This window comes from Halichoeres trimaculatus, unplaced genomic scaffold (genome assembly GCF_033239565.1).
Source record: "Halichoeres trimaculatus isolate MK-OKI-2021-1 unplaced genomic scaffold, fHalTri1.1 fHalTri1_scaffold_2, whole genome shotgun sequence".
In the NCBI taxonomy this organism is placed as follows: domain Eukaryota; kingdom Metazoa; phylum Chordata; class Actinopteri; order Labriformes; family Labridae; genus Halichoeres; species Halichoeres trimaculatus.
In genome coordinates, this window is record NW_027437180.1 from 26,675,679 (window position 1) to 26,693,157 (window position 17,479).

Genomic DNA, 17,479 nt, shown 5'->3' on the forward strand with positions numbered 1-17,479 from the left:
AATTAAACATTTACAGGAATATGAGGATGGATCTTTAAAGTTTAGAAATATTCCCTTCTTTAAAGCGAGTATAAATTCTAATTTTCTATTTTTATGTTGCTGATTCCTGATTGTGTGTCTGCTGCATAACTTCCTGTGCTGTACACTCATAGATCACCCTTTGTGTTTAAAAATGTTGTTTAAAAATAGTTCTTTATGTTTCCCTTTTTAAATTTAATAACTAATTCGCTTTTCTTTTGGTCAAAAAAGTTGAGTAGTGATTCAACAAAGACCTTTTGAGATGGTATGAACTTCAACAACTAGCAGATAGCCTAGTGAAGATGTTGGTAATGAGTTCAAAGTAAAATGCACTGAATAATATAGACCAATCTTTAAATTTAACAGTTGGGATCTGTATGTCACTTTTTAATAGTAAATATAATAAATGAATGAATGAATAAATCAATAAACAAAGTTGTAGAAGTGACAGGTTGAGCTTGTCTGATGTGTTTGTTGAGGTGATTGTTACCCTTTCATTAATTATTCGCTCATTTATGTTTTTGTTTCGCACATTCTTCTTGTTTTATGTTCTGTAACATTTCGTTTTCCGTCCATAAGTACATTTTAAAATAAAACTTAAAAGAAAAGGAAATGAAAATATCACCGTAATACGACTCGTTGCTGCCCTCTGCTGATGTAAAGCGCATATTACAGACCTAAATTTCTCAGTGACTCACTTTGACTTTTATCTTTTGAAAAAAACGTTTTCTGCATTTTTATCGCAAGTGAAAAAAACTTGATGCTATAGAACACGAAACATGAATTTGAAGAGATTTACAAAAGTCCCTGCTACTTTGGTGGTATCCGTACACTGTTTAAACGTGAACCCTCGACAACAGGAAGGAAGTGCAGATTGTACTTCCGTATACACACGTCCCGTCAGCTAACGAGTGTACAGCTGTGGATTTGTTTTCCTCACTCATTGCACTAAAATGGGTCCTTTATGTGACAACTGCTGCGTGAACGTTATCAAACTGACTGAGCAGGTTTCTGTGATGAGGAAAGAAATCAAGAACCTGAGGTATGACCACAACAAAATGACTACATGGCATATTCAACACAAGTCTCGTTCGGCATCTATCACACGGAGAGTTGGACTTTTACTCTAATCTATTGAATTTACTAGTTTTTTTTCAATTATTTATTTATTTATTTATTTTTTTAACGATGTGACAATCGTAACCCTTTATTAAATCATATTTCACTGGATATCGTGCACTATATTTACTTGTCTCCTCTTCTTTAACAGGCAGATGTTGGAAAGTGCAACTAGAGCTAATCGCAAACATATGACAGCCATTCAGTCAGTGGTGTCAAAGATTGGACTTTCTGAAGCCGTTACAGAAAAGGTACCATCTTCACAACCACCACCTTCAGTGCCATCACCTCAAGCTGCTTTGGAGCAAGGTAATTGTTAAAAGTGCTTCTTAAAATCATGACTATGAAGTAAATGTAATTCCTTATTGTGCAAACTAAAACAAATAGGTAAACATCTGAATTTGTTGCTCTTATTCAACGTGAGGTGTTGTGGTAGTTCATAGCAATTCATCAATCGAAACTCTATTTAGAACTGTGTCTGTATATGTAATATTCTTTTTATTTTCAATGACAGTCAACATGTCTCAACCATTTTGCAGAATAGTTTTCCCCTTCAAACCCCAAATTAGGCAATTAAAACAAAAAGATAAAAAAATAAGAAGAAACAAAAGCCTATGTGTCGCATAGAACCAAGGGAGTTTTATCAAAAACTAAATCTTTTTTCCTATGGGTTAGTAAACGGAATCCATCATTTGCAGCATTTATCAAATTTGTTACTCTTGAGTCTCCCAAAATTGTTTTTTTCAAAGCCAAATTAAGTTTTTGCAAAGAAGACAGTCTTTTTGTACAACACCTGTAAATATGCACATAATAACATTACAAAACCCTTTTTTTTCCCTGTTACAATATCCAACGTGTCCTGAACAGTTACAGCTTAAAACTTGGAATTTTTCAGGAAACATCCAGACAGCCCCAATTGGATACATAAGTTCCTGTTTCACTATGAAGAATGGGACCCCAAGGCAGCCAACTGTTTGTGGCCCTTCAAGGGCTGAACTGCAGCTTCAGCAGAGTGTCTTCAACAACCCTGAGCACGCTCTTGTGGGCCTGGAACAGTACTCTCATGTATGGTAGGTCACATGCAGTTTGTGTGTTAGTTAAGAGTTAATTTCATGATTAAGTTCTGAACTTCTCATTTCTGTTGTCTACATATGAAAACAAAAGTTTGTAGTTGCAGTCTGGTGCATTGACTCAGGCGGGACAATAATATATCTACTTATAAAAATGCTATCTGTTCATAGTGCTCAATATGAGTTTGGAAAGCTTTAACAGTGAGGTAAAAATAATGTTAAAAAGTACAAAACATTTGAAAATAATGATTTAGGAAGTTAAAAAAAACATTCAGCATGTGTCATTTCAACTAATTGCATTCTCGTCTTCATAGATAAATGCTCTGAAAAGCATTTTGATGATTTTGTGCCTGTTTCCCATAAGCTTAATACATCCAAAACTACATACTTGCATGAAACGTCATCTTAAAAATTGTATCATCCATTTTATTTATTTTTCATCCAGTTTTTTTTCATTTGGTCTACACAGGATTATCTTCCTCTTTCACAAAAACGGGCACATGAGTTACAAGGCCAAAGTGAAGCCTCCTCGACTCAACGGGCAGAGAGTTGGCGTGTACTCAACGCGAAGCCCACACAGACCGAATGCTTTAGGTCTCACTCTGGCTAAACTTGATAAAATTATGGGTGAGTGTTGATCCTAAAATGTCTGTTAAAGTTCTAAATGTGCTCTACTTTTCTTTTTGTGAGGAAACTGTGCAAAAGAAGTAGAATGTGAACTAAAAATCTGAGACTAGATGAGGGAACATTTCATTTACTAAAAAAATCTGATTGTTTGTTTATTTTGATACAACCCTTATAATCCTCAACTGGTTTGAAAGAAATGCTCTGTTTTTTTCTTCTAGGTGATACAGTACATCTGTCAGACATTGACATGATTGCTGGTACCCCAGTTCTGGACATCAAACCCTACATCCCAGAGTATGACTCCCCTCAAACCAGGATGGTCATGAAATCAGAGCCTAATGATTCAAACACAAACCAACTACATTCAACTGCTGTGCCACACAATGAGATGACAGATATACTAAACCTCCATGAAAACATGGAAATAATTACTCAATCAGGCTCGAAATGTGAAAGAACAGATGGTGATGATGTAGATGATGATGATAATTTGAAGATTGTGCCCTCAAGAGAAAAACTTGAAACCTGTAGTACATATGAATATTCAACAGGTAGTGTTGCTCAGTTTTCCCTTCCCAAAGACTTCCACAGTGTGCTGGGAGAGGTTAAGAGTTTTGTGACTCAGGGCGTAATTAGCCAGCAGAGTCATGAGACAGGGGATCACGTTCTAGAGTTTCAGAAAACAAAACCAATGGAGCCCACTTTGGACAACCCTTGCTATGGAGAGAAGGCTTACAGCACCATTGCTGGCTGGATCAGAGAGCCTCCTGCTGGGAGCCTGGATGTGAGATTCACTCCTCATGCTGAGAGGGAGTTAGCAGAGTTTCTTCCTGCTCACCTTTCAGGTAAGCCAGTGAGCCTAAAGACACCATAAGAGAACATGTGATGTTATCTTTTCCCCACAAGAGAGTGCTGTTGAAGAGGTAAATAAAAATAAAAAAATTACATAAATGGCCACACTGCCTTTGAAAAAAGAATCCAACTTTTTTGTGACACAGGACCCACTCAGAGTGATCGGCCACGGTTCAGATTCCTGGGAGGTCCAGAAGAGGCTGCTGCTGCCATCAGAGGTGTGCTATCAGCAGACCCTCGCTCAGTCTACAGGAGGACACGCTGCAGAGACAAACTCTTTTTCTTCACCCTAGACACAGCTGACATCACTTGCTGGTTCGGACGAGACTTTGCTGAGGTGCTGCAGGTCCGGCTTGTGAAAAACTGAAAAAATGTCCATATCTGACAAATGGGCATTTCGCCTGCTAGCTTTATTTTTCAGACTTAATTTGAATCAATCACATCTGAATCTACAGTTATGTTTGCATTAGATTCAATACATCTTTACAGACCTAATAGCTGTCATTTTTATCTCCTCTTGCATGCTGTAAAGATTAACAGACGGCGATTAAATGTTCATTTTGGTTTCATGGTTCAGTCATAGATGAAAAAAATGGTGAATTTTTAAGTTTTCATAATAAAAAATTCAGCACTACCAAACCCGCATCTTGCTTCTTTAGTGCTCATGATCTGGAAACATGTCACATTTATGTTTTATTTGAACACAAAAACCCTAGAACTGTAGTAACCTTGATGTGTGTAACAAGGATTAGTCCTTTTCTCTCCCACATAATGCACCTGGACACACCAGAGACAAGACAGCACCATGACAGCACACGAGCGCTTCTCAGCCATTATTTTTACGTCCAGTAGGGGCAGCAGTTTGCCGAAAGACAATAGATGTGATCAGCGCTGCTCAAAACCACCGAGGAAGAAGAAGAAACGGACCAATCATAGTCCTGACATTTATGTTTTGAATGAAACGCGGTTGCAGCCCAACTCTTCGTTTGTTTATCATATTCTCATCTCTTTGCAGCAGTTTTTAGAAGGTTGCTTCCATAAGTTGAAAGGTAATGTGAACCATAATGAATTTAATGTCTTTTTTTGGTTTGTATAAATGTTCGTCAGGTACTTCCACGAGTTTTGTTAAAACTTAAGCAGTCAGCGCGGCGTAACGTCAAATTGGCTTACGGTTATGATGTTAATTCGCTCTTAGGTTTTGAGTTAGCTTGGTTTTTATATACTGTATAATAAACCATTTGGTAATTAAGTGTTGCTGGACCCATACGACTAATGTGGGGCTCGTTATAAACCACAGTTAACGTGATAAAAAGCCCAACGTTCCTTCAGGTCCACTGCCTGCACTGACGTCTTGACGTAACGTTGCTGATATCATAGCTTTTAACCTTCGTATTCTTTTGTAACTTTGTCTGGACGTCATTGTCTTATTATTTTAATTTTCAGTTATCCAAGTAGTTTCCCAGAACTTCAGAGTTATGTCCTCCAGGAAGTCAGGTCCGAGTGGGGAAGGCTTGGTAAGATTTTTATGTTCCTTTGCACGCAGTGTCCATGTTACTAAAATGTGACTCAACTAACCAGGGATTTTTTTTCTTTTTGTTATTATTACTAGCCTCATAGCAAATGTAGAGAGCGCACTCCTCTTAAAAGCCTGGAAAATGAAAAGCTGCACCTGTCAACTTCATCATCAAGGGTCAAGTCACTGCTCAATGCTGATATAGTGAAAACACTTAAGGTTGGCATTTGCTATTATTGGGGAATTTTTTATAATTTGCCAATGGACTTTTTCAACTAAACATTTACTTCAATCAACAGGGTGATTCTCCTTTCTGTAACCCAGAGCCCAACTTGTTGTCTTCCCCATCAACCAAAAGGATACACAGCAATGATTACCCAACTGATCAATCTGATCACACAGCTTATGGAGATTTGACATTAAAATCCTTCCTCTGTTCTGGTGGGGAGGTTGAGATCGAAGGCTCTCCAGTGCGTGCAGAAGAGAGCATTTTGCTGCCTAAAAATCAGGCTGGTAAAAACCCCTGTGAAACAGAAGATTCAGTCCTCTTCAACAGCACCTATGTTCACTCATGCAGTGACCACATAGAGCATCCCTATCACAAGCCTGAGATGAGGGATGCTTCTTTGGCTAAAATTGGCATGGCACATCTTTTTGACATTTCAAACACCTCAGAATTAGGAGATTTTGATGAAGGACATGCTACACAAGACTTACAACAAAACATGACCTGGAAGTCTTATGTCTGTGAAGGTGGTGAGGTAGAAGTTTTTGATGCCACCAGACTGAACCAGACAGAAGACAAGTCAATCTCTCTGCCTCAAGAACAAATTGGTGAGCCTTCAGTAGAAACCAGTGTGAATCAAACGGAAATCTCTGACTATGGCCAACTATTTGAAGCAGAGCATGCCGATCATCCATACTGCAGTGGTGAAAAAACAGCAAGTGATTCTGAAAAAAATGCTCATGGAGTGAGCGATGTAACCTTCAAATCCTTTGATTGTACTGGGGGTGAGGTTGAAATTTCAGAAGGCACAAAGCTTGCAGAGAAGACTGTTCCTCTCTCAGCTGATCTTACTTGCAGTGAGTCATACAGCAGTGCAGATCCAAGCATATTACCTGGTGACGAGGATGTGCAAGAGGGTGATGATCACTTTGACCACCCTTACTGTAACTCCAAAAATTCCCTGTTGACCCAAGGTAGTGCACCCTTCATTACACAGGAAGCTGTCAGTCTTGATGTTGTGGATGACTTTAAGCAGATTAGCTTGGTGGAGGATAGTATCCAGCCTGGCAGACAAGATAACAGTACACCTGGCCTTTTCACTAGTTTTAAAATTGAGGCTGAGCAATCCAATGGCATCCAAATGTCTCATATGACTCCCTCTCTGTCTGAAGATCAGGTTGTAATTTGCCCACCTTCAGATGTCAACTGTGTGCCAACCAGTGTAACACAGGATAAAATTCAAGATAACAAAGAACAACCTAACAGCCTTGTGGCAAATGATGAAGATGTGGTAGATATTGACCCACCAGCTGAAGGTAGCTCTTCACTCACCGACAAATCTTTAAAGGTATTGAAAAACAAATCTGTCAACTGTCAAACATCAGAAAATGACTCATTGCACCCTATGGACAGTGCATTGCTTTTAATGCACCATAAAACAGATTATCCTGTCAGCAGCCCTCCTGCTGCTTTGACTGAAGTTCCCACATCTGTAGGAGCGCATGAGGAACATGCCTCTGCCTTGCCTCTGAGCAGTGAATCTCATGGACCCAGTGAGGCAAAAGACAGCGCTTTTGGTTCATCTGGGAATGCTCCTGTTCTTTATGACTCTGATGACAAACCTCCTGCAGAAAACCCCCCTGATGTTTTTAAAGTGCTGTCAGAGTGTCCCTCTGTAGCATCAGCTTTACCTTTTAGGATGCTCAGCCCCATTGTTAGGAGAGCCTCTCTGCTTCTGTTAAAGGCTCATAAGGGTTCCGAAGTGGACAAGTTTTTCGCTGATGACTCTGCCCTTGATGGTGAAAAAAGCTTGGTGGCTCCAGTTAGCCTTGACCCTGCTAGTTTGTGGGCAGAGCCTCTGGAGAGCCCCATGCCACGTCCCCTGTTTAACTCCACAGCACTGGGTTTCAAGGTCCAGCCAGACCAACTCACTGATGCTGTTGAGGACGTTGAAGTGAAGCCTCGTACAGTGCCTCAACCCAAGGTAGAAAAGCTAAACCTGGATACACCTTTGATTCAAGACGGTCCTCTTCAGCAGCAGCTCCGGCAGATGGCAGAGTTTCTCTTCTTAGCATCAGGAAAGATGGGTCCTGCTGCTGTCTCTGCTCCCATATGTCCTCCTGCTGTACCCACAGCCCAGTCAGCAAAAGAAACTCCGGTAGAATCTCACAGTATTTGTGTAGGAACAACTCCCATGAAACAGATCAACCACAGCGTCAATACATCTGGCAAGTTTGAAAGAAAGAGGGAGTTCTCTGTGGTTGATTCCTGCACCCTGACCGACCCTCTCCTTTGGAAGTAAGTATTGTATCTGGAAAAGTTTTCAGCAGAATGTTTGTGTTGTAATTTAAAACACTATTTTTTCACTTTTTATTGCAGTGTGCCTCCAGGGAGTCTAGAGTGTCTTCCCAAACAAGAGCTGGAGCAGAGGTTAAGGTCCAGTATGATCATGGTGGAGGCTCTGGTGCAGCAGTTGGCTTCAGCCAGGACACATCCCACTGCAGGCCCTGCACCTTCAGATCTCAGGGAGAAACTCGTGCAGACGGACCACACTGAACTCAGCCAGGTAAAACTATGTTAGGTTAATACATCATTGTTCAGTCCAGCAGCCTGTGGATTTTTATGATGAAAGAAACAATTTATGTTTTATACATAGACCACAATGCACAGAGAACTTTATTTTGAGGCTCTGAGCAGGATTGGTGAGTTGGAGATGGATGAAAGTTCCCTACAAAACCTCATCCAGAACATGCAGGACACAAAGGCCACCATGGTAGGACACAAAAAAGCAAACACTGATGTTGATAATTCAAATCTTTGAGTTATTTACATGGTCTTGTATAAAAATAAAGTCTCATGAAACACATGATTGTGTATTTTTCCCCTACTAGACCTCCCTAAGTTACAACACAGATGCTGCTCTCACTAGTTTGAAGCAAATGGGAGATGTTGTCAGAGAGGATCATCAAAGCCTTACTTCTCATGTATGTAGACACGTCACTGATACTTTCTCCATTCAACATCAGCTGCATGCTTTTAAGCCATATTCCATACTGATTTTTTTTTGTCTTTACAGTATGACCAGATGACATCTGTATTGAAAAAAACAAAAGAGGTACAGACTGCAATGGTGCAGAAAGTCAAAGAGGCTTTTCATCAAAGAGATGATATGAAGACACAGATGGAGGAAGCCTTTTCAGCCAAAGAGGCGGTAAGCACAGGAACAAGTCTCTAACGTACCCTTTGTTTCTGTTTCTATTTTTTAGCATTTTCTATCTTTATTTCAGTAACATTACTGAAGGCTGCAGTGCACAATGTCTATGATTTAAAGGCAGTAACTCCTGTAATGGTGTTGGATTAAAACCTGAAGTAGGCAAATGGTATGGAGGTCCCAGAAGTTGTTTTACTCCTGTGAAGTATGCTGCTTTTGCATTGTAACAGAGATGATACCAAAAGAAATATCTGATTGTTTCTGAGGCTAAAAAAATCTGTTCAGTCTCACATGGATTAGTAGCTTTGATGGCTAAATAGTAAATTGACTCATTGTTGGGGTAAGATAAGAAGTGAACTATTAAAAACATTGAACAGTTCTTAAAATCAAGCTAATATGGTGATAGTGATAAATTGAGAAGAGTTTATTGTAAATTCGATGAAGTATAGTCCCATGACATTTCTGTCAGGAATAATGTAACTAAAGTTGTAACAAGAATGTACAGAAGCATTTTAACTAACCCAAATAGGTCTATTGATACAAAGTGTTTTGTTGAACAACATGTTTTTTTTAATGCAATATGTTTGCCCAAAATATAAAAACTGAAAGCAAAACACATGTAAATTGTACGTTTTTTTGCATAAAAAGACAGCTTTCAGCACTGCAGATGCACAAATATGAAGCCAAACCCACGTGGTTGTGCTCCATCATGTATGCTCTTTTTGAACCACTAGATGGCACTATATTTGCAGAGATTGTAGCCCAGAGGCACTGTAAAACATAGTCAGACTATCTTGTTTAGACTTATTTATCCACATGACACAAGTTAACAGCTGTCTCTTCATAAGAAAGTTATAGGCCTTTAACTGTTTAATGTTTCATTAAGTGGCACTGATAGTTTTCTACCTTTTGATGAATGGAAGCATGCACACAGACTATGATGTTAGGTATTGACACTACCTTCCAAGGTAAAATTTTGAAACTTTCTTTGCAGTTTCTCTTGCTGTATTTTTTTTAAACAAGATTCTCTATGCGGATGTTAAGCTGATGTGCGGTTATCTTTGTACAGGCCTTCAGTGCGATTGAAGAGCTAAGGACACACTGTGCCTCTGAGATCTCAGAACTGGAGAAGACCGTAGGGTCTCATCAAGAACTGTTAGCTGCCCTAAACCAAACTTTCCCACAACAGGTAAAAAAACAAAATAGCTGATTTGTTTTCTTCAGAGAACTATCAGAATTTGTTTAATTTGATTGTTTTCTTTGTCTTTACTTGCAGGTTGCATTAAACAAGGCTTACACTGAAATACTGGAATCTGCTGCTGATGTTTTGTCAACAACAAAAGAGGAACAATCCAGTTTGATGGAAGAAGTATGCACAGTGGTTCTCAGATTAACTTTGTAGACATGTAACAGTTCCATCTTGCAATGTGTTGCCAAAATTTAGTCTGTCGCTGTTACAGTTAATAATGCTGCTTTCTTGCCCTGCCCTGTCCATAGCTCTGCACGGTCAGAGGTTTCCTACAGCAAGCTGCTCCCCTTCTTCTGAAGCTGAATGAGAAGGCTGTTGCTGCTCTTAGAGAGCGTGATGAGTACATCTCTGAGAGAGACCAAGCTGTTGAAGAGAGAGAGCAGGTCTGTTGTCCAAAATCGAATTTAGTGATTAATTTTTAACGCTTAGTTCTTAGTTTTTACTTTTTGGCTGCATTTCACGTGGATGGTAAACATTTCTTTGACTCGACAGATTACAGAAGAATGGAACCAAGCTAACTTAAATCTTCAAACTGCCAGAGAGGAGATTGGTGATTTAAATCTGCAGGTGACAATTCTGACCTCAGGTAAAGGCTGGTATGAGTAAATGTCCTTTGCTTTGCTCATCCATGTTTCCCTTCTTATGTCTATTTTTTATTCTACCCTTCCATCTGAAATTACTGATGTCTTTCTTTCAAATAAATTCAGAAATGGGCGTGCTTCGCCAGAAGCTTGCCGAAAGAGACGAGGAAAGGGGTCAACTGGAGAGGAAAGTGACAGAGCTGTCTGCCACCATTTCATCCACTTTGGCTTCCTACACCTTCCTGGAGCAGGCCCTGGCTGCTGAGAGCACAAAGTACAACTCCACAACCTGGATACAAAAGAAATTGCACCACTGAAATGATTTACTTGAGGTGTTACTTTTTAGAGGCAATAAAAAAAATACAGAAAGCAGGAACTAAAATCTGTTACTGTTTCAGGTTGCAGCAGTCATGGAAGGACATACAGCTGTCCAAGGACAGAGCCAAAGAGTAAGTGCTGACGCTACTTTTAACTAGTCATTAGGACTGAAGGTATCATTACTTAATAGGTTGTTTGTTAAGGATTTTTTTCAAAGTTTATTTTGGGGCTATGACAGAGGATAAAGTAGGAAACCAGGAAGAGTGAGCAGGGAGTGATGGGCATTTATGAAGAATCATGTGTTGGCCTCTTTCTGAGATAATACGTTCTGTTCAGTAAGTTTGGAAGTAATTTGTCTGACAGCAGCTCAGGTTTTCTTCCTAAAGACTGGTGAAGAGGCAGAATTGTTGTTTGTTTTATTATGATCTAATGCGATCATTTTCAGCATTTTTACCTGTCTTGTCTGAATTGCCGCAGCTGTGTTGTCTGTTTTAGTGTATCCTCTTGTATTTCCTGTGGATTGTCATTTCATGAAGCTTATGTAGGTAGCCAGCCCACGATCATTTTGTTTGAACAAATTGTGAAATGATTCATCAGTAGCCCCTTTTTCTGTCAGTACACAGAGCCTAAAGCGTGGGTGAGCAATGAAAAATGACGTCCACCTTTGTGATGCTCATTATCTCTTGCAGTTGTTAAAGCTTAGTCAAGCCAACTAATACAGCGACAGCCTGGATGTGTTGAACAGGCTCTCTGTCATTCTTATTTTGTGAAAGCAAGATGAACTTCTTGCCATAGTTCTATGAATGTTTCCCAACATACTGCAGGAACTAATGCCTCTGTTTGTGCGTCTGCCTGGTTCCAGGTTGGAGGTTTCCCTTGCTGAGTCGGAGAAGCATGTATGTGAGTTGAGTCAGGATTTGGCTCAAAGCAAGGAGCAGCTCAGTCAGCTGCAGGCCCTCTCCCAGTCCCAGAACATGCAGATCCAGCAGCTCCAGGATGTTTGCACACAACTCACTGGTGTCCGGGAAGAAAATGAGGTTTGCTTTGTTGCATTCACCATCCCATGCTTTGGCAGCTGCCACTGTAGGACAATAATTGATGTTTAACCCCTGTCAATGGCTCTCATGGGGTGTGACTCATCCTTACATGTTTGACGGATACAAAATTAGCACTCTTTTAGATTCTGCACTTGGGATACTTTGGTGAAAAAACTTCTCTTGCTTTAAGAGAGGATTAAACAAGTATTTTTAAGACGTTCAAGGCTTTTTTTTCTGTCACACATTTGAAATATCTACTCAATCTGCTCGTTGCTTGTAGATTGCTGGTTAAAGTCTTTGCTGTCTGTGTCTTTGTGTCAGTTCTTGCAGATGGAAAATGAACTGGCAAGAGAGCAGATGACTGAGAGCGAGCGTGGTCTGAGAGCCAACCTGCAGGCGCTGCGGGAGAGAAACATTCAATGTGAGGACCTCAAAGGAGAGCTCAGTCAACTTCAGTAAGTTCCAACTTCCTGTGGAAGATATTTTTTAAGGCATTTATGATTGAGAAAAAACTTGGTTTGTTTGTGTCTCAAGTTTTCATGGGGACAATTTTGATTATATTTTACTGTTAAATATTTGGGGTTGAAACCTATGGAAGCGTATTGCATTCACTTGAAGAAAAAAAAACAACTCAGGTTTTCCAGAGTAATTTATTTTTCGGTTTGTTTTTTGTTATAATTTTTTCTGTTTTTCCGATTAATATTTTTTTATTGGTTCGTTTTTTGTTATAATAATTATATTGGTTTGCTTTTTGTTATAATCATATCTGTTTTTATGAGTAATTTTTGTGGTAATTAATTGTTTTTCTGATGAATATTTTTTATTGGTTTGTTTTTGTTATAATTTTTTCTGTTTTTCGTGGTAATTTTTTCCTCTTGTTTTTAAGAGTGTTTTTTTTTCCTGAAGTATCGAGCTACTTCGAGCCACCACACCGCCACGGGAGTCGTCTGCAGGTTGGAAGTTCTCACGGGATTTCGAAGAAGCTCGATACTTCGGGAAAAACAATTACTCCTAAAAACAGGAGAAAAAAATTACCACGAAAAACAGCAGGTTGGAGGTTCTCGCGGGATTTCGAAGTAGCTCGATACTTCAGGAAAAAATTACTCCTAAAAACAAGAGGAAAAAATTACCACAAAAAACAGAAAAAATTATAACAAAAAACAAACCAATAAAAAAATATTAATCAGAAAAACAAAATTAATCACCACAAAAAATTACTTATAAAAACAGAAATAATTATAACAGAAAACAAAACAATAAAAAATATACATCAGAAAAACAAAATTAATTACCACAAAAAACAAACGGAAGAATAAATTACTCTGAGAAACCTGAGTTGTTGTTTTTTTCTCTTCAAGTGAATGTAATACGCTTCCGTAGAAACCCCATCTCTTAACATAATATCATGAAAAGATGCTCCTTACATTCTTAGAAAAATAACCCACTTGGTTTTAAGTCAGATATAAAGAAATATATGTCAAGTATCTGCAGTTCGTATGAAATAAATAAGCAAGGTAGAGGTTTGAGGTAGAGGTGTTGGAAAACTATGCAGCTTCAGCAAAACTTCTCCAACTTGTTTGTTCTTAATTTGTAGAAAAATTAATAACCAGTGTTTGTGCTGCAGGCTTGAGAAAATAAATCTGCAGAAGGATCTGGAAAACACAAGGTCCCAAGCAAAGGCATCCCAACTGGAGCTGGGAGAGAGACTGGCCCAGGCCACCACTGAAATAATTTTATTACATCACACACTTCGAGGAGTGACCACTGAACTGCATGCTGCTCTCAATGAACAGGTGACTCATAAAAAATGCTTAACACATGCAGACACATAACCAAAGCCATTTTTTTTTACTTTTTTTTTTTTTTTTTTTTTTACCACATTTCTACTTTTTACACAGGCACAAAGTCAGTTCCTGCATTATGAGGATAGCTGCAATTAAAGTTTAACTGAGAGACTTCAGTTCTCTATGAGTCGTCAGACATGGGATTAAACTATGTAATACTGAAGCATTAGAGAAAGAAAAAGCAGGTCAGGGGACTTTGACATATTTTTTGCCTGATGTATCTTACCTTTCAGAAACCAAAACTGATGAAGGACAATCAGCTGGTTCCCAACTTGGAGCGCCGTCACCCTTCCAGCTCTTTTGTCGACAGCATCATGGTGGCTCTGACTGCTGAAAAAGAGGAGGGAGGCGATGAGACAGCTCCTGGATCAGGTACTCACAAAGCTCACACTTTTCAGATGCATATCGGCTGTTACTTGTTTACGACAAAAAAGTTTCTGGAGACAAGACCAGGAATTAGTCTTTTTTTTATTTGTTCAATAAAGTAGCTGTGAAGTCACACACATACACGCTCTCAGTGAATCACAGACCGACGGAGTAATGCCTGTGGTCAGTCTGAATTGCTTCATGATCCACAAGCTAATCTGGGTTGAACTCAGCGCAAACACTTGCACAGCACTCCACTGTATTCAATTTGGTCTGCTGCAAATAATTTTGTTGAACTGATGCAAACAAGCAGCTCCAAACGCTGTGCGTAGAGATCATTCAGCTGTAACATCTGTTTAATTTAAATGATGCACATTGGTAAAATGCTGGTTAGCACACCTGTACAAAGCTTCACTTTTAAGAAAAGAGAAGAAAGATATCCTTTTAAGGAGGATTAAGTGTCATGATTTAAAAATGATGTGGGGTGGTGTAGGCATGTCTTTAGCTGAAGTAATCATCGTCAATACTTTCAACTTGATGAAATTGTCTATTGTGCATTTCCATGTGAAAACTTGGATAGATTGGATCCAAAAGGGGTTTTAATGTCATCTGTGACTTCTGTGAATCAGCGCACTAAGTTTTAGTTCATTGTCTCTTCAGACACCTCAGAAGTGCCTGAGCCACAGTGTGAAACTCTGTCCAGCGAGACGAGCGCCTTTACCCGAATTGCACCTGTCACACCTAAAAAGAGTATCAGTGCTGTTGAGTTTGAACCCCAGGCAGACGGGCAGAGCAGTGAGGCAGAGCTGTTTGCTGCTCTGAGCTGCACTGTCACAGAACTCGTCAACAATCTCAAACTGCTGCGAGAACGTAAAGACGCACAGCTGGAGGAGCTGCACAACACTCTGTGAGTACTGCTGAAAAATGATCACATTAGGTTGGATTTAAAGTGGTCATTTCTTCTTATTGAATTCCCATCCCTTGTATTCATCTGTCTTGGAAATCAAAGTAAATCAATCTCTCATCAATGAACTGTTAAAACCTGTAAATCTCTTTAGCTCTTGATCAAAAAGAAAGTCCCAGTGTGAAGTGAAGTATAATCAGAGTGTACCTGTGAGTCTTCATTAAAGCAAGAGGAAGGGATGAGTTGATCACTTTTTTCTGAGTTAGTTTATGGATTAAAAAGATTGTACAGTTCATGTGAAATGTGAGCCCATGTATTTAGTTGTTTCTAACATTCAATTGCATGATGTTTCAGCCGTGTCCTGCAGGGGGAGCAGCAGGCTGCAGACAGCAGGCATGTGGCTGAGGTGTTTGAGTTGAAGCATCAACTCAACCATCTGAACAACCTGGTTGAGAAAGGCAGTCAGGCTCTGCAGCAGAAGGCCCAGGTCATCATACTTTACATCTTAATGCTGTTACCCATAACTGTTGGAAAAACTTGAAGGAGTCTGACTAAGGTGGAAGAAAACACTGAAAATTGTCTTCATAATTTTTTTTTACACAGGATGAGAAAACAGTGGTGAAGTTGATGTCAGACTTACAAGAGGCTCAGGAAATTTTAAATAAACACAAGACAGAGAGTAACGTAAGTAATAACATTCTTTATTATGCATTTTAAAAACACATTCAGCTAAATATAACTGTCATTTGGCTTTGGTCATTTTTCTCAGGAATTGCGAAAAGAGGTGGTAGAGCTTCGTCGTTCCCTCCAGCAGTCGAAGGTGGAGTCTCAGTTCCTGCGGGAAAAGTTAATGAAAGCTGGTGGCCCATCCCCTGACCCTGCTCATTTCATGGAAGATAAGATCCAGCTGCTCAAAGAGGTCACTTATTGTATCCACTTTGTGAAAGTTGCCTTATACAGTGTATTTATTTTCATACTCTTTTGGCTGTTAATGGGAAAGCATCTCGTATTCAAAGCTAATTCTGCCTCTGATTTTATCTGTAGGTGGAGAGACTGAAGTTAAGTCTGCAAGAGGTGGAGCAGGCCAGAGCTAAACTGCTTGAGAGAGCAAAAAGACATGTAAGCATTTTGTCATATATGTATGTACTGTATGTACTGTGGTAGATCACCTCAATTAGAAATGAGAGGTCGAGAGATATCACGTGAACAGACGTGATAAGCTGTTGTCATGTTTGTTTTTTTTAACAGCAAGTTATTCACCAGACAAACCAGCAGAAAAGTGAGAAAGAGCTCCAGATGTTGAACAATATGATCAACAGAGTCAGAGAGGTGAGAGATACCTTTCATTATGTGCTTGTTTCTCCCTTGTCCTCCATAAATTCAGCATTCTTGTGTTTCTGTTTGAGTGTAACAAGTGTTTTCTCCCCGCAGACTCTGCTGTCTTTGCCCGAGGTGGTGAAGAAATCTGAGCAGCTCCAGCAGCTTGTTGAATACATTGGCTGAGGTGTTTGCTCTTGTTATATAATTTTATTGTACATATTCCTCTGTTGTGTTTTAGTTTATCTTGTCTGCTATGTGTTTAGCATGGTTACAATAAATGTTTTAAATCTACACGATTGTCTTTGGTTCTTTTAAGTTGTGACAGGGTTTTTTGTTTCAGTTACACAAAATATAATGAGAAGTGTTGTGTTGTCTCAAGGGCCAAAGACAAATCTGACACTGTAAGATGTTAAATGCCCTGATTCCTTTTCTTTGCATATTTGTTCACCTTATCAGTAGATAGACTTTTTATCTTTGTCATCAAATTGAGAGATGGTCAGAAGATAGCAGTAGATGGATTGTGTGGCAGTTTCATTTCTGCTGCTGGTTTTCTTTTTGTCACCATGAAAGTGTTGAATGCAACTCAATTAGGAAGATCTGTCTTATCTTGCCATGCTAAATTTTTTGACATTCAATCATCATCACTCATTCCTAATGGTACATTCTGTGAGATCACCGACTGATATCAGCCTCAGTGTTTGTTGTACAGCTACAGCAATTAGAGCATAACCCACCCTGCTTTTGATCATAGAATATTTTGTTACTGATAATCCCTGTAATTTCTACCTCAAGTGCAGGTCTTACAGTGATGAATAATTGTTCCTTTGAAGATGCTGTTTACTTCAGTCTTCGTCTTAGCTGCTTAAATTTTAAGATTCAGCAGCACTCAAGAGAAACTAGAACCCTTTAATCTCTCGATACTTTCTTGAAAAATAAAATCAAGTCGACTCCATCATCAGAGCTTCTCTTCTGATTGAACAATCAAGTGTCTTCACTAAAACTGAGCTGTTTCATACAAGTCTCTTCTTGTCGGATATGCAGACCTTTAGCAAAGAAGCTTCCTGAGATCCAGGACTCCCACGACTTAACTTTACAGACTGAAATATCATGTTACAACTCAACTCATTTTGTTCATTAGTGAACCTGTGTGGTAGATTAACTGTGTCTTTCTGTCTGTCTGAGTGCCGTGTTGATGTCTGGACACGATAATTAGGGCTGGTCACG

The 17,479-nt window shown here is 39.3% G+C and overlaps 2 protein-coding genes across 2 annotated transcripts; both read left to right on the forward strand.

Moving 5' to 3' along the window:
• The first annotated feature begins 892 nt into the window (after nt 1–892).
• trmo (tRNA methyltransferase O) lies at nt 893–4,325 on the forward strand. Its single transcript, XM_074698794.1, has 6 exons — nt 893–1,060; nt 1,289–1,446; nt 2,033–2,207; nt 2,677–2,834; nt 3,053–3,679; nt 3,833–4,325. The coding sequence occupies exons 1-6, from the start codon at nt 972–974 to the stop codon at nt 4,051–4,053; spliced, it is 1,428 nt and encodes a 475-aa protein (XP_074554895.1). The 5' UTR covers nt 893–971; the 3' UTR covers nt 4,054–4,325.
• Nucleotides 4,326–4,586: 261 nt separating this feature from the next.
• spag5 (sperm associated antigen 5) lies at nt 4,587–16,495 on the forward strand. The gene is made up of 25 exons (XM_074698783.1): nt 4,587–4,735; nt 5,130–5,200; nt 5,296–5,418; nt 5,499–7,723; nt 7,805–7,991; nt 8,082–8,198; nt 8,317–8,409; nt 8,502–8,636; nt 9,706–9,825; nt 9,913–10,005; nt 10,134–10,268; nt 10,378–10,471; nt 10,593–10,740; nt 10,865–10,915; nt 11,647–11,821; nt 12,143–12,276; nt 13,446–13,614; nt 13,899–14,037; nt 14,692–14,938; nt 15,290–15,422; nt 15,539–15,619; nt 15,705–15,854; nt 15,980–16,054; nt 16,184–16,264; nt 16,367–16,495. The coding sequence occupies exons 2-25, from the start codon at nt 5,162–5,164 to the stop codon at nt 16,436–16,438; spliced, it is 5,016 nt and encodes a 1,671-aa protein (XP_074554884.1). The 5' UTR covers nt 4,587–4,735; nt 5,130–5,161; the 3' UTR covers nt 16,439–16,495.
• Nucleotides 16,496–17,479: the final 984 nt, after the last annotated feature.